The 26,706-nt window shown below is 42.6% G+C and overlaps 1 protein-coding gene across 4 annotated transcripts; it reads right to left on the bottom strand.

The window, feature by feature from the left end:
* Positions 1–835: 835 nt before the first annotated feature.
* ESRRA (estrogen related receptor alpha) lies at positions 836–26,054 on the bottom strand. Of its 4 annotated transcripts, none has more exons than XM_073605342.1 (8): positions 26,036–26,054; positions 23,788–23,896; positions 19,523–19,840; positions 17,206–17,322; positions 12,678–12,803; positions 10,830–10,997; positions 9,050–9,319; positions 836–4,814 (listed from the first exon to the last, which is right to left on the bottom strand). In XM_073605342.1, exons 3-8 carry the CDS (start codon positions 19,824–19,826, stop codon positions 4,567–4,569), a joined length of 1,233 nt encoding a protein of 410 aa, XP_073461443.1. In that variant the 5' UTR covers positions 19,827–19,840; positions 23,788–23,896; positions 26,036–26,054; the 3' UTR covers positions 836–4,566. The 4 variants fall into 4 exon arrangements, with proteins under 4 accessions (XP_073461443.1, XP_073461441.1, XP_073461442.1 ...); XM_073605340.1 differs by lacking the exon at positions 26,036–26,054 and adding an exon at positions 25,619–25,851; XM_073605341.1 differs by lacking the exon at positions 26,036–26,054 and adding an exon at positions 25,796–25,814.
* Between the last annotated feature and the right edge of the window lie 652 nt (positions 26,055–26,706).

The following is a 26,706-nucleotide window of genomic DNA, read 5'->3' on the forward strand; positions in this document are numbered from 1 at the left end:
TTCTGTACACAGATGGTGTATATAGACTGCCCCCCAGAAATGTCATTTCCTGCTTCTGTGATTGGCTTACTGATTTTTCCCAGATATCTACACTAAGATTCAGGTCAGATTTTGGACATCCCCTGCAACAAAAATGCAATTTTTGGTGAGATACTCCCAAAGGGAAATCATGTGTAAAGGGATGCAGACCCTGCCACTTTCCCCAGAGCCGTGCAGGTGACTGATCATTATAAAACCACTCCCATAAAGATTCACTATACACATGGCAACAGACAAGGCTATTTCTTAAAGAGGAACTGCAGTCTGCTCACATAATTTGTAATAAAAATATCTTTGCCATTCTGAAGCTTCCCTCCAAACACTTTGCATATGATTTTATATATACTGTGATTCTGTACTTGCCAAATATGCTGCAGAAATCTCCCTCCACTGAGTCTGGCTGCAACCATTTTTAACTGTGGGCAGGTGAAGCTGCTGCCTCTTCACTTCCTGGATTTACACAGAGGCACACCTCCAGCTCTCATTGGCCCTCTTATGACTCATTCCCCCTTCCTGGCAAACAAGAGTGAGAGAGAGCTGTGCATGATGTCATAAGCCTAGGCTTTTTACTAGACAAGAAACAGGAAGTGGGCTATATAAGGTATTTACTGGCAGAAAAAAATGTTTTATTATCCAAACTTAAAACAACAAGGGCAGATTTAATAAATGGAAAGTTGAAAAAATGACTGGAGGTCCGCTTTAAGAACTAAAGGTGGAAATCTGCAAGAAGGTTATTTAAAATCCTTGCAATGTACAGAGATTATCCAGAGGGTAATGTGTTTTTTTTTTTTTTCCCCCCCAACAAGTGGAGTTATTCTTTAACACTATCAATAGCAAAACATGTACACATGGCAATTTTACAAGCTTTCAATCTGCTTTGGTTTAAAAAAAAATTAAATGCATGAAATTGAATTGGCTGCTGCTATCTGTCCATTTTTTTTTTTTTTAATTTTTTTTGCAGTTTTAAGCCATTTGATTTTTTTTTGGGGGGGGGGGGGGGTGAAAATTTGAGAGTCCTGTGCTGGTTTAAATGTATTTCCACTGCAATTCATGTAAAATGTTTTCATCTGGTAGAGATGGGAAAACTCTGAAAATTTCCATAAGTATGACTGCATGTTACATCTATCTATTTATATGTGAACACACCACGTTTAAGAATATCTATCCTAAACCAGGTTTATAGTGATAGCAACTATCACAAATTAAAATAGCTTTGTCGTGTGAGACTTTTCTAGGTGGCTTTAGTACTCTGAAAATAAGTTTCATGAATTTTGTAAGCTATTGATCTGATTTATATTATTTCACTTGTATTTACAACCTTAACCTTTTTTTTCCAGAATGTTTAGCTGAAGGTGTTAAAATAGTATGAAGATACATGGCTTTTATACTATTGCTTTGTTCAGTAGCAAAAATCAAGGTACTGGCTTCAAGTTTGGGAAGAAAACAAAATCCAGTGTGAGATAGAATTCCCTTCCTTGCAGTCTGGGAGACTCATAGTTTCTAGATGTGTCTACACTTGCTTGGTTTATATTATGGGGACACCTTGTGGCCAAGAGCAGCATTGCTACAGTTTTTATAATTTAAAGTTACACTTCTAAGTGCATATTATTCACCCTACTGCGAAGGTCATCTTCAGTGAAAACCACAATTCTATGCAAGTAGATCCAGAAATAGGAGATGCTGAACATATATTTACATCCTAAAGCAGAACTCAAGTAAAACAAAAAAAGTGTCCAGTAACTGTTAAACAAAAACCTGCTTTTTCTGTAATGCCAACCGGTGCAATTCATTTTAGTTCCTAAACCTCTTTGGCGAGTGTGCTTCATCCCACTTCCTTTGAACCAAGCCTGTCCTAGAGTATTCTCGGACTAAGTGGTGCTCAATCCACAACCCCTGTCACCAGAGGAGAGGAAGTACCTGTGACATCATTAGACCAGCCTGAAGGCTGCAGGATTTACACATAAGGATTACATATCCCCTTTGTACAAATTTAAATACATTTTTGCAGGTAAAAAAAGAGGGCATTCATTTTTTTATTTTTTTTAACTATGAGCCTGCAAAGCACTGCACCCACAAGCAGCAGATTACAAGTGCAATGTAAGGTTCTTGTAGACAGTCTGTGTAAGCGGTCTGCTCGTAGGGGTGGGCAGTTAAAACAGACTTAATATTTAAAGCCTGACTTTTCCTATGTTTTAAAGGCCAAACTTATGCAAGTTCATAAAGGGGGGGAGGGGGGGGGTATACTGTGTAAATTACACTCGCCTTCATATCTACAATTCAGCACTTTAGAATCACAATTCTAGCTCCTGCACTATTCAAATTCCTATTCATTAGGCCTTAAGCACAGTGGACTTTTTTTTTTTTTTTCCTCCCCTGGACACCTTTGCTCCTGGCAGGAAAAAAAAGTGCCTCAAAGCCATGTTTTCCACATGCGGGTAATGCATTTCGGTTTAAATTATTATTCTGGCCATTAGAATGCATTAACACACCTAAATGTGTATTTTTTTTTTCTTTTTACCTCTCCTGAATGCATTTGGTGTTTTTTCTTTTTTTTCAGCCTGTAAACGCCTGTGTTTATGGACACATAGGCCAATATAGAGGTGCTTTTACAGGCTGAAAAGAAACAAAAAGTCAAATGCTAGTAAAAGTGGATTTTTTTTTTTTTCCCCCCAAGCCAGCGTGGAGGAGGCCTTAGCTTTTCTGACAAACCTGATGCTGCAGAATAGAAACTGGGTCAAAGGCTGGCAGCAATGACAAATGGTACTGCATGTACAAACTGAATTTCAGCACCTGTGTTGTTTCCTCTAAATTAAAGTGGAGCTCCACTGATTTTTTTTTTTTTTTTTTTTTTTTTTAAAGTCAGCAGCTACAAATACTGCAGCTGCTGACTTTTAAAACATGGACACTTACCTGTCCAGGGCGCCCGCAATGGCACCCGAGGCCAAACCGTCTCTCAGTCCTCGGGTGCTGCCACCTCCATCTTCAGTCAGGGAATCAGGAAGTGAAGGCTTGCGGCTTCACTTCCCGGTTCCCTACTGTGCATGCACGAGTCGCACAATAGGGATGGTCCCTGCTGTCTCTGGGACCCGTGTGTTTCCCAGCAGACAGCGGGGGGGAACAGGAAGTGGCGTAAATAACCGCAGATTCTGCGGCTATCTATGCCAGAAGTGGGTGCAAATACCTGTAATATACAGGTATCTGCACCCCCCCTCCCCCCTGAAAGGTGCCAACTGTGACACCGGAGGGGGGGAGGAATCTGATGAGTGGAAGTTCCACTTTAACCAAGTGGGACCTGGATAGTTGTCTGTTTTATACATACAGGAAAACACTTGACATAAAACGTATAACTTCCATTGGCATCTACCAAATAAAGGGAACTTTTTCTCTTCTAAGCACGATATCCAATTACAACTAAATGGAATCCATGTTCTAGTTTGACTGCAGCAGAGTAAATCCTGATTGGTTTATAGGGGTTACTGCATTTAAAGGCTTATTGTTTGCAATAGGAACTCTACTGACTAAAGCCAAATATATCTTCATGAAAAGTGGAATGTTCAGGTATCCGAACAGACATATCAAATATTAACATGTTCGTTCGGAAAGACTGTCCCCAGCTCTCTGATGGGGTAAATCTCTATACAGGGATTAAAATGTGCACAAGTGGCTGAATACAAAATCTACATTGTATTGATCAAAGGTGCAAACCCCGTACAATATTCCACTTCCAAACCACATTCTTTGAAACAGCATTTCTGTTCAGTTGAACCATTCAGCAAAGGAAAGGGAATTCAGAAGCACAACAGGAAATTGCTTACCACAAACAGCACCTGCAATTTCAAATCAATAGTGTTCTTAAAATTTATATCAACTCAAGTATTTAAAAACGCTTTCATACAGGAACAACATATGTTTTGTTCCTAAACCAGTACCATACATCCTAAATAATGATTTTCAAGACATCGAACACATAGATTGTCACTAAATAAGATGATTTAGGCATATTTTCACAAAAAAATAAAAACAAGTAACTGGCATGTAGTCATACACAATAAAATACAGTAAGAGAAGATGAGGGACACAAACCAATAACTTACTTTCAGCAGTTATATGATGTGCCCTATTGCTTACAAGGAGCAGCATATGGCTCAAGTGTTCATTTAAGGATTGAAGGACTTCCAGCTATATTTGCTGTTCTTATCCCACCATGGGATATTAACACATTGCTTAATTAAATAGGAATAAAACAAACACTGATTTTGTTACATAGGCTCCAGGGAAGACACTCCTTCCCATCAGTCACTGTCCCATGGCTTATATCTTCTGAGCTGTGCATCCAATAACTATGCATTTTACTTCATATGTCTGTACCAGTCTTGTGGTATCTTCCTTGTTAGTCTATAAGGAATTCCAAGTATTTGTGCATAAGAAACCCATAAATGTCTGACCCCCATACATTCATCAAATGGTCTTGCTTTGCACATAGTTAAGAGATCACAGGAGATTCCTGCCGTTAGAATGCCTCCATTTCTAGTCCATCATGGCCTCCAACATCTCCAGGAAAAGCTTGTGCATAGGGACGGTCCCCTCCTCCCGCAGGGCGTGGAAGTGCTGAAGGACACGTCCTGCTGTTTGGCGCAGTAAGGGAAGTGTGAGAAGCAGTTTTCCATCACGACAGGGTTCCTCGGGGTGACGATTTGATTCGTACTCGCTAAGTGCCTCTTGTAGGGCATCGCGAAGACGCAAAACAGCGTCAGGATCTTCAATGTGCACAGAGTCTGTGAAGATAAAGAACATGCATTAGATAATGTACATATAACATGCATCAAATTAATCACTTGAGAGTAAAGCCAAATTGGTGACCTCTCTTGACTGCCGTTAAAGGCTAACTTCACCTTTTTAAAAAATACAAATAAATGCACATATTATTGCAGGTAAAAGGAACAAAAAAAAGTGCACTGGTTTTTTTTTTTCCCAGGAGCCTGTCAAGCATTGCGCCCACGATCAGCAGGCCACGGGTGCAATTTCAGGCACCCGGAAATCAAGTGCTACAGCTTTCATTCAGAACCTCCTTTCTTTTTCTTTCTGCTGGCTTTCTGTTTGAAAGCTGTGGGAAGTTTCAATGAACTATAAGAGCACTCAACAGCGCCCTCATAGTTCACTGAGAACTACAAGACATCTGTCGTGGTAGAAGAGGGACTTGTAGTTGTTCGTTCACAGAACTCTGAATGAATGACATGGCTGTGTAGGTAGAGCTGTGACAGCTGGTGAGGGGGGAATCAGAAGGTGCAGGCATGTGCTGTTTACCAACATGTTACTAAAGGCGAACTTATCCTTTAAGCAATACAGCCTGGTCACCCTCCTGCCACAAGCCTATAGCTTGATAGTGAAGTCACAGAAGGAAATCCGTATTAAGTCTTGTTTGCTCACTACTCCTCTCAGAATGTTCCTTGTGATCTCATATGTACTGCAGGGCATCTGCCTTGTCCCCGATACTGTCCTAGTCACCGTTTCAATTACTGTATTATACATACATATATTTGTAAACTCTCTATCGTTCATGACTGTTTTTCACTACAATCAAGCATGAAGCCAGTTTGACCTAAAGATCTGCACCTAAATTGAACAATAGATTTGTCCATAAACACTATAAGTTGGTCAGACATGCTGACACAATACAACTGCCTGGACCAGGCTTTCTCAAACTTTTAACCTTGAATCCTGTAGGCATCATCAAATAGGTGGTTCATCAGCCACAGCTCAAGGAACCCCCAGCAACCTCTGGAGGAGCCCTGGTTGAGAATGGCTGTCCTAGACACTGGACCCCCAGGTAAGTTTGTGAGTTTAGGCTTATGTAAACATGTAGGAGAGGTGTGCTACAAACAGCTCAATAGGGGGGTATGGGGGTTCCTTTAAACCTGTCCAACTGCTATACAAAAATCCTGCTTGGTGAGTAGATCACATCACAGATATGAGGCTATCACCTGTCTCATATCTATAGGATAATTACAAGGAAATCTGTAAAGACAGACATATGGTAGCTGTCATTGAAAATCTGTTTTGAAAAGGTGCATATAGTTGCTTTGCTTCATAAGTAAATCACTACACCAGGCTAGCATGTACATAGTATAGCAGGTGTCCCAACATCTTCTAGGCACAGGTTAGTGAAGTAGGTTCAGGGTGACAGTCTAACCACTTGCCGACTGACTGACCGCTGTCAAAATGGCGCAAATCTCCGTAGCTGTACGGTAGCAGCTTTAAGGGGTATGGGGGCGCACGATCGTTGCGTCACTGAGGAGCCGATGAGCGTGCCCGGCGGTCGCAATGTCCGCCGGGCACCCGCGATTGCTCCTGACAGAACAGGAACCTGGATCAAATCCTGCTATGTCAGGGGATAGGAGACAGATCATGTGTTCCTAGTATTTAGGAACACCGATCGGTCTCCTCCCCCAGTCAGTCCCATCCCCCCACAGTTAGAACACACAGCGAGGGAACACATTTAACCCCTTGATCGCCCCCTAGTGTTAACCCCTTCCCTGCCAGTGACATTTGTACAGTAATCGGTGGCTATTTATAGCTCTGATCGCTGTATAAATGTCAATGGTTTCAAAAAAGTGTCTGATCTGTCTGCCGCAGTCCCGATAAAAATTGCAGATCGCTGCCATTACTAGTAAAAAAAAAAAAAAATGCCATAAATCAATAACCTATTTTGTAGGCGCTATAACTTTTGCACAAACCAATCAATTTACGCCCTTTGAGGTTTTTTTTTACCAGAAATATGTGGAAGAAAACATATCGACCTAAACTCAGCAAAAAATTTGTTTTTTTTTAAATTGGGATATTTATTATAGCAAAAAGTAAAAAATATTGTGTTTTTTTTTTTTTTTCAAAACTGTCGCTCTTTTTTTGTTTATAGCGCAAAAAATAAACACCGTAGAGGTAATCAAATACCACCAAAAGAAAACTACTTGTGGGAAAAAAGGAGGTAAATTTTGTTTAGGTACAGTGTCGCACGATTGTCAGTTAAAGCGACGCAGTGCCGCATCGCAAAAAATGGCTCGGTCAGGAAGGGGGTAAATTCTTCTGGGGCTGAAGTGGCTAAGCATATAATTTCAAAGAAAATCAGCAATGGCAGCTTTCATATTTCTAAAGCATAACTAAACCCTCCTTATCCTTTCATGCCAAGATAGCTGCCATCTTAGTCCCTGTTTGGTCTGCAGTTGCCATGGTCCTTCCCATGTGATTAGTTATGACAAGAGCCATTGAAGGGTTTGATACTTTATTGAGAGCACAAGCAACTGTGACAGTTATCATTCATGACATGCCTTGAACTGTATACAGCGAGACATGTGGCCAAACATCCTGAAGAATACACTTTAAAGTGGTTGTAAACCCAGAAAAAAAAGAAAAAAACCTGCAAGACAAAGGCATAATCAGTGAGCTAGTTAGCTATGCATACTAGCTCACCGATTATGCCTTTGTCTTGCAGTTTTTTTTTTTTTTTTTAAGGTTTACAACCACTTTAAAGTGTATTCTACAGGATGTTTGGCCACATGTCTTGCTAATTATAGGCTTACCTGTGGCAAAAAGTGGTTGTAAAGGGTTTACAACCACTTTAAAGTACTGAGGCAAATAGGTAGCATTACTGTAATGCAAGTAGCATTTTCAGAACTGTTCCAGTTCATTTCATATTAGGTGAGGTCTTCACTGTGTTAATCTATGGAAGCCAGTGATTTATGTACTCTGTCCTTTTCACATCGAAGGAATTTCTATCTTCATTTAAAGTGATACTAAAGTCTCTTTTTTTTGTTGTTAAAAACAGGGTGGATTTGATTTAAATCACTAGTAAAAAGGCTTGATTTAAATCAATTTTTAAAGAGCAACTGTCATTTCTGTCCAGCGGCGGCTCCTCCTCTGACCCGCTGTTGACTCACCGACCGTCCCATTCACTTTAATGGGACGGCTTGTGATACGGCTGTGATACAACAAGGTGAGAGACGTGGCGGTAGCCAGTGAGTGGATGTTCGCTAACAGGCACTGCCCTCATGGATCTGAAATGACAGGTGCTCTTTAAATGTAATGACTTATTCTTACTGGTAGTTAGAATCTTTAATATTTGCAAACAAAATGAAGGTTTCCTATTTAGAATAAGTTGTCAGGTTAGTAAAACAGCGATATCAGAACCAATTCAATCATTCAGTTTGTAGTGTACACATATTTGCAAAACAATGTGATAAAGGAATATTCCTGAACTTTGTTTTATCTCATGGTTACTGTGAAATTGTGTGAATGCATTAATGCAGTGCATGTTATCTCAGCTTGCAGAGCTTGGATTCATTGATGAGTTTACCAAAAATGTAAATATTGCAGAATATACAGCCTCATGCTACATAACTAAGCTCCCTTTTAGTGCTGAATAAACTAAATTATTAATTATCTTAAATAAAAAACTATCTTTAGATAGATTTTTACTCCAAAAGCATTTTATTAAAATAAATTTGATAAAAATCATTGCTTCATATCCACCCTGGTTAAAAATAACAAACGTTATATTTACCTGCCTTGTGCAGTGGTTATGCCCAGAGCAGCCCAGTTTCTCCTCTTCTTGGGTCCCTCTTTGGCGCTCTTGGTCCCTCCTTCCTGTTGAATGCGCTTTGGGGGCACCCGAGCCAAGCCACAGCTCCCTGTGTCCATTCAGACACGGAGCCGCTGCCTGACCCCACCCCCTTTCTCTCCGCATTGGCTGACAGCAGCGGGAGCCAATGGCGCGACGCTGCTGTCTCAGCCAATGAGAAGGGGAGTCCCAGGCAGCCGAGACACTCCTGCAACATCGCTTGATCTAGATGGGGCTCAGGTAAGTATTAGAGGGGCTGCTGCACACAAGGTTTTTTTTTTATCTTAATGCATAAAGATAAAAAATCTCCTGCCTTTACAATCACTTTTAATTTGTTAATGAAAAGATACTTTAAAAAAGAAAAAAAAAGGAGGCACCCAAGCCGCATATGCATCTTACCAGAGTTTGTAAGTGTGAGGGCCTTCAACATAACATATTCCTCTCTTTCCACACGCAACGCACGATACTTGCGCACCAAATGAAGAACACAGGAACAGAGGTCTGAGAGACGGGCAGAGCGAGACGATTCCTCATCTAGAACAAAATCTTCTGCAAACACAACTTCATCTTCGTAAGGAAGAGAACGAAATACCACCCCAAGGAGGAGAACCTCCATCCAGACACTCTGCAAGAGACTCATCTGGTCTGATAGTGACAGTGAGGAAAAACCTGTGAAAAGGACAAGTTCCAGTCATGAATCCTTATCCACACAGCAGCTGCAAGGGGAGAGAAACATTTACATTTGTGCATATTTACACATGAAGCCTCAAAAAGCAATGTGTATTCTTCCATAACAGAGCCACTATTGTGAGGCGGGAGCAAAAGAAACCATAAAAGCCACACAATACAATACAATTAAATGAAAGGCGGAGTCCAGGCAAAACTTTTTTTTGGATAAAGAGGGGAAGAAAAAGAACTTTTGTCAGATTTTAAATGCTGTCTGTGTTCCTGTTAAGGATAAATTTTTTTTTTGGTAAAATATTAAGCACTGTTTATGCCCCATTTATAGAAGTTTTCTCAACTCTTCCTGATCTGTCAGACAGCGTCTCCTAGACAGGAAGCGAGAGAAAATTTCTCTAAGGGGGAATACATATGGAATAAACCCTGGCAGTGTTTTTTTCCTCACTTTGCTAGAAAAAAATACTTTTGCTGTGTCTCGATTTGGAGAGGCATTTCCCAGCACTTCCTGTGTTGTCTGACAACCGTCGAGTGGACAAGAAATAGGCAGACAACTCCCACACAGGGACGTATGTAGACAAGGTTAACAAATTACCCTACTTACTCTCACAAGAAAAAAAAAATGGAAAAGGAAATGTTTTGACTGGGATTTGGCATTTAAGTGTATGCAAAGCCAAAACGTTTTTTTTTTTTTTTTTTTCATAGAATGTGGAAAGATTAGAACCTATGTCAGATTCTTTTATTGCTGTCTGTGGGGAAAATTGCTCTTTTGGTAACTATTGTCTCCTGTTCCAAAATCCAACATTTTTGATTTGTCACAGAACAGGTGAGGGGAATCTTCCTATAGGGATACCTGTTCTGAAGTCAACTGCCAAAAAATGGATATCCCCTCACTTTGGAGAGATTTCTCTTACTTCCTTAATTTGGTTGTGGGACAGGAAGGGAGGGAAAATATCAGACAACAAAAGAAAACCGCAGTCTTTACCCTTCCCTACTTTTAATCTACTTTTGGCTTCACATACACTTCAAGAATAGCATCTGAATTCTTTGTTTCTCTGGATGCTCTGCATGTCTCCCACCACATTTCATATAAAGATTAGAGCTTTGGAATTTTTAGGGCAGCAGGTATATATATATATGTCTTTTGCAACCCTGAGCGCAGTTAAAAACTTTCTCTTAGTAAATATTACTGCAAATCAGATATTCAGAAGACCAAAACCTATTCCCAATGATCTGATAATTTAAGTGCACAGACCCAGTTCCCAATCAAAAATGCAAAACCCCTGGCTGCAACCATTGCCCCGGAATCTGGTTTGGACTTCCACATTGCACTATATTATGAAGCACATTATACTTGGCTTCGAGCCACTGCAAACCTGACAGCCTTAGGATGATAGCAAAATAATTCTTGTTGTGTTAGCTTTGTAAAATGTTGAGCTCTACAGGTCAAATAGGCAGTCTGAAATACTAGTTAGAGATGACCGAATTAGTACTTGCTTACCTGGGATGTTCTTGGCCCAGCTGATGATAATGACAATCTCTCTGTCTGCAAGGTCGCATAAAGTGCTCATAGATTTCAGGTAGCCATCAGGAAGTGCTGGATCTGGCATTGCAAACAGCTTATCTGGCTCTGCTACCAGGAGGTGAGAGACTACAGTGTTGACTGGAGCTATAGATCAGACAATGCAAGGATGGAAAATAAGTCAGTTTATTGTAAATTTGTTTTACCTAAAACAGGTTGTTTTACAGTAACTTCACTTTGAAGTGTTTGTGTCCAGGTTATGATGATTCAAGTTTTACATATTTTAACAAGCAGTAAATGAGCTTTTAAACAGGCCACCACTAACCTCTGTAGCAGCCAACATTGTGGAGCAATTCATCTTCAAATGATCATAGCAAAAAGCACTGCAGTCATTCTCTCAGCAGCTCAGCTAACTGTGCTTCCCCCTCCCATTAGTGACTCAGGAGCCTTTCAGGCTTTCTAATCTCAAATGTAAACACACAGCAGGAGCTCTGGCAGTGGTAAGCAGGATGAGCTTAGCTGGCCTAGACAATAGGTTCAGAGCTTCTGTTTTGCGAAAATTGAGGATGAACTGCACAAGAGTGTATGAAGCTACAGTGGTCAGCGGGGACTTGTTTTAAAGCTTATTTATCGCTTAACAATATGTAAATACTTGATGTCCATCTCCTGGCCACAGATTCACAATCAGTGTTTTCACTCAGGAAAAGTTCTCCTTGTCAAACTATATTAAGAAAAAAAAATGTTTGCAAATTTCTAAAATGTCATTTTGTCATCTCAAAAGAGGGCATATTTTCAGGTAAAACGGTCAACGTTAGGGCTGCCCATCAGTCTGGGAAGATTTCCCCTGACTTCCTCCTGTGTCCCTGAAACAACAAGTGAAGGGAAATCCCATCAAAGAGAACACAGATAGCAATAAAAGCTTCCGAGGCTTCCTTCACACCCTGCATGCACATTAACATGCATTGTGTTAAGGCAACACATCAATTTAGAATAGGCTGCCAACGCTCCGCAATGGAACAAAAATGTTTTTTGCAGTGAACCACAGTGCATTGTATGTAAATTTTGGTGAGCTGCAGTGCTTGCCTGTTGGCACCTACTGTACATCGGAGTACCATTCTAAATAAATGGCCCTGCATTGCAGAAAGTGGCATACCTTGCAGGAAGGTGCTGAAAAACATAGGTGTGGAGCAAAGTTCTATTCAAATCTTTTATCTTAACACCTAAACTCCAAAAGAAACCCTTTAGGGTTGGTTGTCTAAGGCCGCGTACACACGAGCGGACTTTTCGACCGTGTGTGGGCTTCATCGGACCTGCAGCTGACTTTTTCGGTCGAGCCTTACATTTGGGTCATGTTTCAAATCTTTCCGACGGAGTCTAGTCCGGGCGAAAAGTCTGCTCGTCTGTGTGCTAGTCCGACGGACAAAAAACGACGCTAGGGCAGCTACTGGCTATCAACTTCCTTATTTAAGTCCAGTCGTACGTCATCACGTACGTCGGACTTTGGTGTGATCGTGTGTAGGCAAGTCCGTTCGTTGGGAAAGTCAGTCGGAAGTCCGCCGAAAGTTCGTCGGACCAGTCCGGTCGAAAAGTCCGCCCGTGTGTACGCTGCATAACAGATGTCCATAAATTTAGTTTAATGCAACGGTAAAAAAAAGAAAAAAAGTCAGAAGTCAGCAGACAACACTAACCTAAAATAATACAAGAAGGCAGGCTGTAGTGTTTACATAAAGGACCCCAACTATTATGACCAAAGAACATACCAACATTAAAAACTTGGCTATATACTGAATGCTTTAATTCACATTAATATTATAGAAATGATCCAACCTTGTTTTTTGATTCCGGTTGTTGAACTTTGATGGGACTGTCCCCCCGGGGTATACTGCAGAATGTCTCCTTCTGGTCGTCTCTTGTATTTCTGCCGACCACCTCTGACTCGGTCCAATCGTACACCTGCAGATTAATACCAATCATGAAGGTACAGTTCCCCTACTAAAATTAATATTGCTGAAATGGTGACTACAAAATATTCTACAATTCAACATTCAAGATCCAGAGCAATTCTCTCTGTCATAAGTCCTGACACTGTTGCTGCCCACATTTAAAGTGATATTAACCCCCAGTTTTTAAACACTTTCAGTATCTGATTTATTCACTTACTGAGTATGCAGCTTCTTTATATTTTAATCCTTGCCTATGTTCCAGTTTAAGCTGATTCCCATTTTAAGGTGGCTCCTTTCTCTTGTAGTGTCCTATGGAGGCACCCTTGCATGTAGAGACTAGAGCTCTACATTGTGTATCAATAGAAACACACAGCCATGTAGCCTAGGTTGGTAAGGCACTCCCCTGCTCTGAAAAGATCCACACCATATGGTCAGGATCCACCCAGCTGCCTGGACTGGAAGTTTGCTCAGCCTTTTAGCGAGTTGCTCCTGCCCCCTCCATAGCATGGCACTTCAGTGAGTGCTGGAGAGGCAGAGAAGAGAGACAGTCATACCTTATTCTGGCCAATGTAATTCATTAGTGCTCAAGCACACCTAAACACACGTGCAATATGTGGCTTTAGACTCGTTATTTAAGCAGCTTTTCTCCTGTCCGGAGTTCTGGCGTTCAGAGGAGAAAAGCAAACGCCAAGTGTGTGCTTTTGCACACGCAGGCTCTGCTTTCTGTTGATCCTGTTTTTTCAATGATAAAGTCTTCCTAATTGAAAACAACAGAATCTATGCAGTCTCAAATGATTTAGAATACTCACGATGCATGTGGTAAAAAAAAAGAAATGATGGCACTTTTATTTTAGACAAAAAGAGAAAATATGCCATGCGCTAACGCTGGCATGTTCCTTACAGGTTTATATGTTATCTTAAAGATTGGTTCTCTTTACACGGGGGAAAAAAAAAGTAGAAGTAAAAAATGATGACACACATTATAATCAAGATATTAAAGTGGATGTTAAAGTGAGGTTCCACCCAAAAAAAAAAAAAAAAACCTACATGAAAAATCCTAAAAAAAAAAAATACAAAAAAAATTTGGATATTTTTTTTTTTTTACTTACCTCTAAATGCCTGTTGCTAGGGGGTCCCTCGTAGTCTGCCTCTTGCAGTGCCTGGGCTGGTGACATCACTTCCCCCTCGGCACAGGAAGGGCTCAGCTCTGCTCCCTCCTGTCAATCATCTGGGACCCATTACAGGTCCCAGGTGACTGAGCGGCCAATCACGGCGCGCGTCGCTGCTCGCGCATGAGCAGTGGGTGCAAGGCTGTGAAGCCACAGCCTGGCGCCCACAGTTGCAATGCCGGCGCCGCTGAACAGAGGGGGAGATGAGCGGGGCTTTGATCCCCCCGCATCGCTGGACCCTGGGACAGGTAAGTGTCCAATTAAAAGTCAGCAGCTGCAGTATTTGTAGCTGCTGACTTTTAATTTTTTTTTGACTGGAACTCCTCTTTAAGCCACTACCATCTTTATATCATCCCCCTGTCAGATAAAAAGCTGTATCCTAGTGCCTGTGCTTTATAAAAATAAAAGCTGATTTCTACCCGTTTTCACAGCATCTCCCAGCGATCATGTGACTCTAGGCCCTCTGCTCTCCCTGCCTGATAGCTCCAGCGGGCGGGGCTGAGATTCCCCTACTGATGTCAGCCAAGGAGGAGAGAGCCTGGAGTCACGTGATCGCTGGGAGATGATGTTAAAGCAAGCAGAAATTGGCTTTTGTTTAATAAAGCACAGGCACTAAGATACAGATTTTTATCTAACAGAGGGGATGATATAAAGATGAGATAGTTTTGAAGCAGCAGGGAGAGGAGCAGAGCTAGTGAGAGCTGACAGGCATGGAGGGAAGGGGGGAGGAGGACAGAGGGAGACACAGGAGAGCTGCAGATAGCAGCGGATGGACAGGGGCACGTAAACTGACCATGGTGTCAGGGCTCAGCAGCCCTGATATATCATGGTCAGCGTACAGAGAGGGGAGGGTAGAAACTGGCAGCATCAGCCAGGTATTTCAGGTGATACAGGGGGCCAAACGAGACAGCACTGTGCTGTATAACATGCTTTAAAGGAGCAGGGTCCATTTTTTGGGGGGTTAACAAATGCTTTAAGGGAAGTATGAATCTGAATATTTAGAAGGGATAGAGTCAGTTCTTACAGCAGATGAACAGAGCTCCTAGTGCAGCGAGTGCATTTCACCACTTGGTGGTGCTGTGCTGGCTCAGAAGGTATTGTGCAGGCCTGAAATACTCAGTATTGATCTCTATGCGGTGCAAGCTGTAATACAGCAGCTTGTGGTGGGAGCCAAGTTTCATCTAACAAGTACAAGATCTTTTTCTGATGTCAGAAGCATAAAAACATTTGTAATCATACCAGAAACAGACCCTCACATTTAGTTATCAGGCCAGAAACAAAACAAACTATTCAATAGGCTTCAAGCAACATTTTTAAGCCTTTACAGCACCATCTAGCTACAGTTTGATGAGGTTCTACAAGGATCATAATGGAATCGCTGACTGTCCCAGGTAAGTATAAGCATCTTCCTTTCATAGGGTAGCTAGAATAGGACTGGGGGGGGGGGGGGGAGCATGTTTAAAAGGGAAAGGTCACCTTTCTCCCCATGTGACACCCATGTTTATGTTCACATGCTGCATGTTACACCATACATGACCCCAAAAATCAACTTACATTTGCACTCTTACCAGAATGGTAGGGTGCACCTTCTATCTGATATCTGTTTGTTTTTTTACATTTCTGCAAGACCAGAAAAATAACTATTGATGCGCCAGAAATATAGAGTGCTCCTACCTTCCTAATTACATGACAACTCCTAAGCATGTGTTGTCAGCCCTGCCTACTTCATTTCTGATAGATTTCAAACAGCACAGACCTCTTTCTCGTCTTCATAACTTCCTGTGCACAAGAAGGGGTTATCAGTTCACAAGATTTTTTACACTTATAAAACATTTTTTAACAAAACGCTTAAAGCCTGTTCAAAATGACAGCCAGCACTCCCATAATTACCGGTCTGTAAAGCATATGTCAAGCCAAAACATATTTTGCTCATCTCTGCAATACACACACATTTCCTTATGCTTTATCCCCTTAAAACGTACATGTACGTACAATGAACACACACTGTTTACAGATATTCTCTATTTCTGCAGCCGGTGATGCCACTAGCGCTTGTGCACAGCACTTTGAAATTATGGCATACTGAGGCCAGAGGACTACGCCACGACTGACTCCAATCATTGTGGCTCAGGCATTCAAACAGCTGGAGCCGGTGAACCTGGAAGGAAGACTGGGTAAGAATGGAAGCCCTGTCAGCAGTGACAGTGCGTTGCCAGGGGGCTTTGTTTTAAGGCAAGTCTTCCATAATATGGTAGCATGTGGTGCATACTACCCTGTTTCCCCAAAAATAAGACCTAGCGTGATTGTCGGTGATGGCTGCAATATAAGCCCTACCCTCCAAATAAGCCCTAGTTAAAGTCTTTGTAGGTCTTATTTTCAGGGTAGGGCTTATTTTCAGGGAAACAGGGTAGGGCTTATTTGGGGGGGTAGGGCTTATATTGCAGCCATCACCGATTATCACGCTAGGTCTTATTTTCAGGGAAACAGGGTAGCATGTGCATAACTCTGTGTTAGAGTCTCTCCTCGTCTGTCAATTCCTAGTTGTAAATGATCTCCAAACCCTCCCCTCATGCCACCATTTGCCATTTGGTGTGGCAGTAAAGTCAGTGAGTACCATTGCTGCCAGCCCCTCTGTTATAACAAGGTAAAATACACAGTATTAATGGTTTTTTTTTTTTTTTTTAAACTATGCTGCTAACTACCTTATTTCAGAGCCCCGCTGTGCGGTCACGTAACTTCCTGCCGCTCTCATCCCATGATCTAAGGATTACAGCGAGAGGGGCTGACCGGACAACACAGCAGTCACGTTTACTCCCCACTGACGTCAGAGGGGTATCTCAGCCCCTCCTGCTGTATCGGGGGAAGAGAGGGGTGGGTGGTCACGTGACTGCACAGCAGCACTCTGAAATAAGGTATTTAGCAGCATTATTTTACAAAAACATTGACACGGTGTATTATACCTTGTTATAACAGAGGTGCTAGTGGTAATGGTACTCACTGACTTTACAACCAATTTACTAATACATTTTCTCTCCATACATGCCAAAGCTCATATGTTCCTCACTTTTGAGAGATTTCCTTCTATTAACAGTTGTGTCTTTGGGACAGGGAATGAAAGGAAATCTCACCAACAGGTCAAAGCAAATAAAAACAGATAGGATTCAAACCATATCCTATTCTTTACCCAAAATGAAAAATATTTCCCATGAACCCAGAGGCCAACTGGAAAATGATAAGACTCACCTTCCTTAAGCATGCCCACACGAAGGCACTTGGTAAAACGACAAGCCTGGCATGCCTTCCGCCTTCGCTTAGTAATTTCACACTCATTAGTGGCTGGACAGCTGTATTCAATATTTCCTATGAAAGACATATCAAAGAAATATCAGTATACCCCAAATTAAATCGGTCTGCTACTGCAACACTTTGTGGTCTAGCTCAGTTATGGAAACCCTTTTTAAAAATAAGTCGTCATTTTTAGTGGTAAAAAAACTGTATGTGCATGCAGTTTACTTCCTCTTTCACCATTGTCCTTCAATTTCATTATTAGGCTTTATTAAAGTGACCAATTTGGACCCCAAGTGCTTGCAATTTGTATGTAGGAGAAAAAAATAAACAGAACACGACAACTCCCATATGTTATGTTCTTCCAGTAGATCAGGTAGACTCTTGATAGACAAAGCTAAACACTGCTGAGAGCGCCCCGTGGTGGAAAACTGCGAAAATAAAACATTCAACTGAACCACTTTTTTTGCTCATTCAGGGCAATGCAACATGTTTCCTTAATTTCCGTCCCCCCGACCAGCACACTCACCTTTCTTTTGTCTCCCCCCACCGATCCATTGGGCCGCTGCAAGTGAAAGATTAAGCCCTGTGTAAGCTGAAAGTCGTGATTTGATACTTACATCTGAAGAATCTCTTCCTGCTCTTATGTGACAGTCATGGGTCCCTTAGCAGCCAATTACTAAGAACAAGCACTGTTGTGTGGATGGAAGGGGAGCAAGTCACATGCTCCCCATACCCGAAAGTACATAGTATTAGTCCATACTCATAACTGTCATATGGATCAGCAAGGGAATGAAGAAAAGTATGTATAACTGGGGAGGGTGGCAGTTGAGTGAATCTGTTGCTCTGTCCTGCATGGGTATAGAAGAAGGGTCACTTTAGGACTTAATTCAGACAAGCAAATTTCCATACGCCTATGTGCCCTGACGTACTGCAACTGACACTCAGCAAAGCAATAGGAATGTAGATGTCCATTTAAGCAGATATAACATCCAAAACACAAGGGTGTTCTGACAGATGCTGAAGAAAAGTCACAGTGCAGTTCATATAAGGCTATTAGAGACCTACTTGCTCACACTGAGGTGCACTGTGTTTACACAACTTTAGTTTTAGATAGTGTGGACAGAATCAGAACCCCTGTGGGATTTTGCTGCTATTCAGGTCTCTATTAGAGAGATTTCCATTAATTTACTGTCCCTGCGAAATAACCGTTTCACCGAAAAAAAAAAAAAAGAGGGGAAATCTCACACCAGACCCTAGCACAGACCCTGTTTTCACAAAGGAAGGAGCGCCAGGAATGGCCACCGGTAAAGACACTGCACAGACACAGATTCTTGCCAGCAGAGAAACATACCATTCCATACACTGGGGTTGATTTACTAAAACTAACTGGAAAGTGCAAAATCTGGTGCAACTCTTCATAGAAACCAATCAGCTTCCAGGTTTTTATTTTTTTGTCAGAGCTTAATTGAACAAGCTGAAGTTAGAAGCGAATTGGCTACCATGCACATCTGCACCAGATTTTGCACTCCAGGTTTAGTAAATCGACCCTAGTATGTGCGATCAACAGCGGCACAACTACCTTGACAAATCAGTGGCAGACTCTTTTCATGTAACCACTTATTCCAGCAGTTATATGCTATTGGGGACTTTGGTGTCGGATTATGAAACCGAGATGAGCTGCGATCCTGATGATCGTAGCTCATCTCACATCATTAGCAACTTATGAAACAGATGTTCAGGGGAGAACATGTTCTCTGCTGATCATCTCAGCACACAGACAATCGGTCATTGACAGAAATGACCAGTTTATGAAGGTGCGATCTCAGCACCTCACTGGCCATCTGTCAGAATTCTCCCTCCCAGATTCTCCGGCCCGGAGGTGGAGAATCAGGAGGGGGGGGGTATCCCCCAGAGAACTGAGGAGGAAAATTGACTTCCTTCTTTCTCAATTAGACCCCCCCGAGACAGTAAACATCTCTTTAATGGTGCAGTGACAGCAGTAATAACCTGGTAGGGGTTCTAATCCTTTCCAACTCTAACTAAAACAAACAAAAAAAAATTGGCTTTACATATACATCAGGAAGCTACAAAAAGCAGATGCTTCCACATTTTTTTTTATTTATTTGTGCTGGCAAAGCATACAACTATCAAACTCTAGTACCAATGCAGCTAAAGATCTGTAGAAAAAAAAAAAAAGATAACTTTTTTTTTTTGTTTAATTAACAAAACTAGATTTTTACCTGAATTTTATTTAAATAAACTAAAGTCTCACCTTGTATTGTACGTTTGAAGAAAGCTTTGCAAGCTTCACATGAAGCCACGCCATAGTGGTATCCTGAGGCCACATCACCACACACAAGACACAGCCTCTTGGGGATAGAATTTAGAACATATTTTCCCCTCCCAGCAGTGTCTTCCTGTTCATCTTCTCCACCTCGGCAACAGCGAGGGCCCTGTGTATCGGGTCCATGACCGCTGCTGTCGCTGGAGCCGCTTGGACTTCTACGGCCGATGCTTTCTGGGGTCCCTGGCTCTGCTTTAATACACAGGTCGGGACGTCTGTCACGAGAAGACATGATATAGAGGAGTTCTGGGGGGAAAAAAAAACAAACAAAAAAACAAAGAAAATATTAATGGCATAAAAATCAATGCAAAGAGCAACACCACCTCATACTCAGGGAAGCCATACTTCAACAGCTGGCTATATGCGTCTCAGACAGAAATACAAATGCTTTTGTTTAGTAGAGTAGGGGTAGACTAGAACCCCTCTCATGTTTTTATTTCTGTGTCCCTGTTGCACATTTGCTCCTCAATTTTTGTCTATTGAAACCATTGTCAGCAGGACAGGAAGTATGGGAAAATCTTTCTAATGGAGACCCAAACAGCAGCAAAACGCAATAGGAGTTCTTATTCTTACCCTATTCAAAATTTGTAAAAAAAATAAATAAATAATGGCCGAAATACCCTTTAAAGGCTGCTATCACATTATTTCAAGGTTTTTGTTAAATCCAGCCTCTATGTAATGGTTGCTATGGGCAACACCTCCACTTTCCAATTCCCGGAGGACACCTATACAAGCACAGGAAGAGCATACACACTCCAAGCGGGTAGTCCCATGGTTGGGATTCAAACGGCCCTGATAGGCTAACCACTTAGCCACTGTGCTGCCCATAAAGAGTCAGAAAGAGATTTATTTAAAAATGTATGCAGAGAGGAGCAGAGCAGAGGGAACTCAGCGTTTAACGGCTGAGTTGTTGCAATGTCATTCCTTCTACTTTGAGGCCCCATTCACAAGTGAGCGTTCCGGCTCACTTTTTTTTTTTTTTTTTTTGCATGTCTTTCAGGCATTATTGCACATCACACCTAGGGCAGCCCTATGCACAGACATCCCAAAGTAGCTCCAGGACCTTTTTGATCGTGGATTGTCAGGCGTTTTTTCAGTGCACGTTTCGGTGTGTTTGTAGCGTATTTTGTCACACAGCAAAATACGTGCCTGCTATCTGCACTTGGGGTGCCATTAACAATTAATGGCATTGCAAGCGTGAACCATGATTGGCATAGAAACAAAACAGCTAGGAAGACAAGTAGGAGAAGCAAGGCAATGAAGATAGTGACCTTTGCACTGCATAAGCCTATACAGTTTAGTTAGACTGGTTTAGCAATAACCTCAGGGTGTAAAGGACAACACAATAGCACAGTTGTAGCAACATAAAAACATCTACCAAAACAGAAAATCTTCAGAACCACCTTTACCTGTTCTTGTTGTATAATGAAAAAGCAGATGACAGTCAAGTATAAGAAGTTATACGTGTACACAGCTAAACTGAATGCATCTAAACCACAGGGGTCTCAAACTGGAGGCCCTCCAGCTGTTGCAAAACTACAAGTCCCATCATGCCTCTGCCTGTGGGAGTCATGCTTGTAACTCTCAGCCTTGCAATGCCTCATGGGACTTGTAGTTTCGCAACAGCTGGAGGGCTGCCGGTTTGAGACCACCGATCTAAATGCACAGTGTGAATTTTACCTTTACAACTTATGCACAAAGGCCTCCTATTCTCACTGATAGAACACTGATCATAGCAGGTCACTCATTGTATACCTCCTCCATTTAGAAACAGTATTCTTTTTCACTGAATACAAGGCTTTCTGTGATTGGAAAAGGGGTGGACAAACGCCACAATCTCCTTCCTTCAAATCATATAAAGCCTTGCATTCAGTGAAAAGAAATACAAGGCCTTTTCTGAATGGGGGAGGTATACAAAGTGTGACCTGCTGTGATCAGTGTACTACCACTAGAACTATAAATCTCAGCACCGGACGTTCACCACTTACAGTACTGAGGAGGCTGAATTAAAGAAACCAAACAGAGCAGTTACCAAACACTGGACAGACATCCATAGAGGAAATTTATTGCTACACATCAAAAGGTCAAAAATAGTTTTATTTCCTGGAGTTCAGTTTAACCCCTTCCCGGCCCTTTAAGTTGGTTTTAACTTTAGGAAGCAAGGCTGTGTCTCAATCCTGTTATTGGCTCTCATAGAGGTCATGTGATCCGGAGCCCGTCCCACTTTAGCCCAATCAAAAAGAGAGACCGAGACCTGTCGGTAACAGCTTGGGCAGCGTGCAGGGAGCAAGCTTTCAGCATATAACCTTGGACTGCCATGGATAGATTCGTGCAGTGGCTGGGTGTTAGGGTCCACCCACTGCAAGTATGTGTTACGGTGGCATGGAGATAACAATGTTCTTGCGTTTACATGCGTTTAACTTTTTACAAGCAGGCTAAACATGCAAATTACGTGTTCATGTAAATGCAGCTAGACTAAATGCACCTGTATGCTGCTGAATGTCTAGTGTGCATTCAGCCATGGAAAATAATTATATGCTTCCAGGTTTATTTAGAAACTAGCTCCAAACGCATCGGGACACAGATGAGCATGAAGCCTAAAAATCGTCATATGCATTTAGACATGTCATATAAACGCATATGTTTGTCGACACCAATGTGAATGAGGCCAAACTGTCTATGTGGTTTTATTAAGCTGGCCATACAGGGAGCAACATTCATCCAGTCCCTTATAAACCAGTCGAAATTTGCTCCATGGGTGGCCCATATACTCAACATCCTTTGACTGAAAACTTGAAGGAGCTGGGCAGAAGGCAGAAAAGCTGTCAGCTGAACAGTGCTGCATCCAATCAGATGAGGGCACACTTCAGGTATTTTTACAGCCAGCAGCGCCAACTTCCAGAATATAATGGCAGCAGCAGGAGATTCGTCCATCTGAGCTGTTTGGCGTCTGGATGGAGGAATCTGTTAGATTTTTTTGTTTAGCCCACAGGCTGAACAAAAAAAAGAAAAAAAAAAAGAAAACATTGATGTGTGTATAGGCAGCTTAAAGGCCATTTTTTTTTAAAGTCAGCAGCTACAAGCACTGTAGCTGCTGACTTTTAATAAGGACACTTACCTGTCCAACAAGCCCGGGATGTCGGCCCCCCGAGGCCGATCCGTCCATCGGATCGGCTGCCGGCGCCGCCATCCTCACTAAGGGAAACAGGCAGTGGAGCCTTGCGGCTTCACTGCCAGTTTCCTACTGCGCATGCGCGAGTTGCGCGGCCCTGTTGTTTTCTGGGACACGCACAGTTCCCAGAAGGCAACGGGGCCGCTCGCCAAAGAGGAGGAAGCGCCGCGGAATAAGAAGAGGCAGATTAGGAAGACTGCCTAGCAACAGGGGTCAGGTAAGTTAAACATTTTTTTTTTTTCAAATTTTTTTAAGAATATTGATGCACTTTTTTACTTTAGGGTGGCCCTTCACTTTAAAGCCTCGTACACACAATGAGAATATTGGACGAATGATCGCCCTGTTTTTTTTTTGCATGCTTGTCTCATATCGAAAATGAAGAGATTACTGAAGTTATGGAAAGTCTAGTGTGACAGAATATAACTTCGGAAGTGATGTGTTGTGTTGTATTGTATTGTATTCTTTCGTTTCTGAGCACGCGTGGTCTTGGTCACTTGATTTTTTTCAGACGAATACTGTACTGATTAAATAAAGATCGTACAAGAAAATTTTTTGCGTTCGTCCCTTCAGATAATTTTGCATGAACTATTGTGATTCGTTCTCGAAAGCGGTGTACTAACAATCAGATTATCGTACGATCGCTCTGAAAGCGGTATTTTCCGTCCGATTTTCTCATTGTGAGTACTAGGCAGAAGTATTGTTGATAGCACAACAAACTTGGTTCAGGAAAGTCTGAGGTGTAACCTGGAGACATGTTTAAGGAAGTTAAGTTTTGTTAAAGTCAAGGGGGTCAGTGTAAGAATAGCAAAAAGGTGCAGGGCAGGAAGCCGATGTAGAAAGTTGTCAGCGGGTCAGTTTACCCTTTGACCTGTCTCATCCCCCAGACACTCTCTAATTACTCAGCTCACCAAGCACAGTTCCTGGGCTGAGGCCATACAGTTTATAGCGCGGGCAATTACAGTCACAAGCTTTATCTCAGATCATGAAAGACATCAAAGTACACAGCATGGCAGACACTCACAGGGAGATGCACATGAAGGCAGCCAAGCAATGCGGCTCTTTTTGGCGGCGGTGGAGTCACAGACACCCAGATGGAGATTCAAACACTGCGCTTACAACAATGAGATCACCTGTAGATAGAAATATGAGAATATGAACACACTGAACACCATGGTACACACAATCTGCCAATATGTGACAGGTGGATTCTTTTTTAGAGTAAGGGCCTTTTCACACTAAGAAGCGTAAAAAACACACATTTCATCTTTTGAGGTGTTTTCAATGACTCCCGGGATGCATCTGTGAAACTTGGACATGTGACTCTAAAAAAACTTACCAAAAATGCGTTTTTGATGTGTTCTCTCCATTAATTTCAATGCAGAGGTGCCTTTTTGGTGCACTTTTTAAACACGCGCCAGAAATGCAGCAAAGTGCGGGCAAAAACGCACCTGCAACACCTTGGTCTAAACGGTTCTATAGGATTTAAAGCAGGGGTCTCAAACGGGCAGCTCTCCAGCTGTTGTGAAACTACAAGTCCCATGGGGCATTGCAAGCCTGACTCCATCTGACAGAGGCATGATGGGACTTGTAGTTCTGCAACAGCTGGAGGGCCACCAGTTTGAGACCCCTGATTTAAAGGGATATATTTGTTCTGCTTTTTAAACACCAAAAGCGCTTTAAAAACTGATCAGTCTGCAAAGGCCCTGAGACAATCCTAACTTCATATACAGAGTTGTCTTAGATCAGAAGGCTACCTTCATCTTTTTATACTCTAATATTCTGGAAAATATTAGGAATTGATGTGTACATCTGTAGCGATGCCTGCACAATGTAGACTGAACTATGTGTGTATATGTACACACACAAGAACATTAGCTGGGTATGGATCTGATAGATTTCCTATCTTCCAGCCTTACGGAAGAACACTCGTCCTGTGCCTCCAAAATCTTGATGACCTTGGATCAAAGTCAGCACAGGTTTTTTTCTTCGGGAGTAAAGCGTGAGCCAAGTAGATGAAAAATACAACGCATGGCACAATATGATGTATCACCTAATACAATAGAGATTTATATATATATATACACATACATATATATATGTTGTATGTCTCTTAGAAATATATATATATATCTACATACACACAATATATATATTTACTTACACACACACACACACATATATGACATATAGATGTATATATAGTGCACATCAGTAAAGTTGTGTACAGGGTGTGATGAGTAGAAAGCTGAGCGTTGGTTCTCTAGCTCCCTAATTTTCCCCGCAATCTCTGCGTTTCCTGTGCGTTTCTACATGTCCACGCATTTTCAGAACGTATTTTTGGATCCCCTCCTATTTCATTTTTTTTTTTACTAAGTATTCACACACATTTGTATATGTTCTCATGCACATTTGCATTGCACGCATTTACAGCTCAGAAAGATGCAGCTTGCAACTTTTTTTAAATCGCACATGAATTCGGTAGAGCGGTGTACAATGGCGCATTGGAATACATTTGATTTTCTTGCCTGTGAGTCCATACCGCGCTTCAAAGCGCACCAGAGCGCATCTGGTGTAAATGAGCCCCTAAAATATTTGCAATCCCTCAGCCTCAAACTTTATCCTGGTGATATGGGGGGGGGGGGGGGGGGGATCTTGTGCACCGGATGGGGATCCCTACATGACAACAATCCAATGACAGCTAGGTGTGTGATGTGTCCATGATGAGCGATCTCTATGAGAAGTGGCCGATCGTGGACTACACGTATAAATAGCAGTGACAGCAGCGATCGGTGGACACAAAGTTCCCCCTCCATAGTGTCCCATTACATCCCCCCACCACTGCCCCAACTCACGTCAAGGTCCCGCTGTCATCCCGCCGCTGGGCTCGGAGGGGCCCGGGTCCCTGTGTACCGGGGACGGTGTGTTTACACGAGGATCACGTGCAGGATCGGGACAGGTGACATGCCCGGTAGCGGTGGAGATTGGTTGTAGGACACGGCAGAGGACACAGCGCACTCACACACACTCACCCCGTGTCACACACTCACACACAGACACACTTCCTATCCTGGCTCCTCCCCCTCCTCTGACAAGCAGGGAAGGGGCGGGGTCTAGAGAACCGCAGGCTCAGCGAGCACATTGCCTGGTGTGTATAGCAGCCCGGGCGGTGCGCTCTGTGGTGGTCCTGTATCCAATGAACGCCAATAGAGCCGCCCGCCGCCCGGGCTGTGTACAGTGTGACGCCTGCAGGGTCAGGGCTCAGTGCTCACCCCATACGGAGAGTTCTCCCGCACTCCGCATACAATGTCCTTGTGTGTCACCTTCACACACTTAGTTGGCAATTTGTCACCTCTGGCGACATTAACCCCTCCCGCGCCGGTCACAAGTTCGTCAATGACGCCGCCGGTGACCTTGGCCAGTTCCTCCAGCTGACCCGCTATGTCTGTCAGAGAAATATTCCGCTTATGTGGGGCAGACGGTCCTGAGTGTCCTTCATATGACCTCTAAGAGGAGAGCCCTCCCCAATGTGTCCTGTGTGTGTGTGTGTGAGGAGATAAGATCTGAGGAGAGACTCTAATGAGCACACCATGTGTATAGCCCACACCATATGTATAGAGAGGAGCCCCCCACACCATGTGTACAGAGGAGACCCCACACCATATTTATAGAGAGGAGCCCCCCCACACTGTATGTACCCCACACCTACAGAGGAGCCCCCCACACCATATGTATAAAGAGGAGCCCCCACACTGTATGTATACAGGAGACCCCACACCTACAGAGGAGCCCCCCACACCATATGTATAGAGAGGAGCCCCCACACCTACAGAGGAGCCCCCCACACCATATGTATACAGAAGACCCCACACCGACAGAGGAGCCCCCCACACCATATGTATACAGAATACCCCACACCGACAGAGGAGCCCCCCACACCATA

Source organism: Aquarana catesbeiana, linkage group LG11 (genome assembly GCF_042186555.1).
Source record: "Aquarana catesbeiana isolate 2022-GZ linkage group LG11, ASM4218655v1, whole genome shotgun sequence".
Lineage (NCBI taxonomy): Eukaryota > Metazoa > Chordata > Amphibia > Anura > Ranidae > Aquarana > Aquarana catesbeiana.

Coding starts and splice junctions, on each gene's coding strand:
- ESRRA (XM_073605342.1), bottom strand. CDS start 19,826: ATGTCTTCTCGTGACAGACGTCCCGACCTGTGTATTAAAGCAGAGCCA. Junction 17,323..19,522: donor CTTCAAACGTACAATACAAG/GTGAGACTTTAG, acceptor TGTCTTTCATAG/GAAATATTGAATACAGCTGT. Junction 12,804..17,205: donor TGTGGGCATGCTTAAGGAAG/GTGAGTCTTATC, acceptor ATTAATCTGCAG/GTGTACGATTGGACCGAGTC.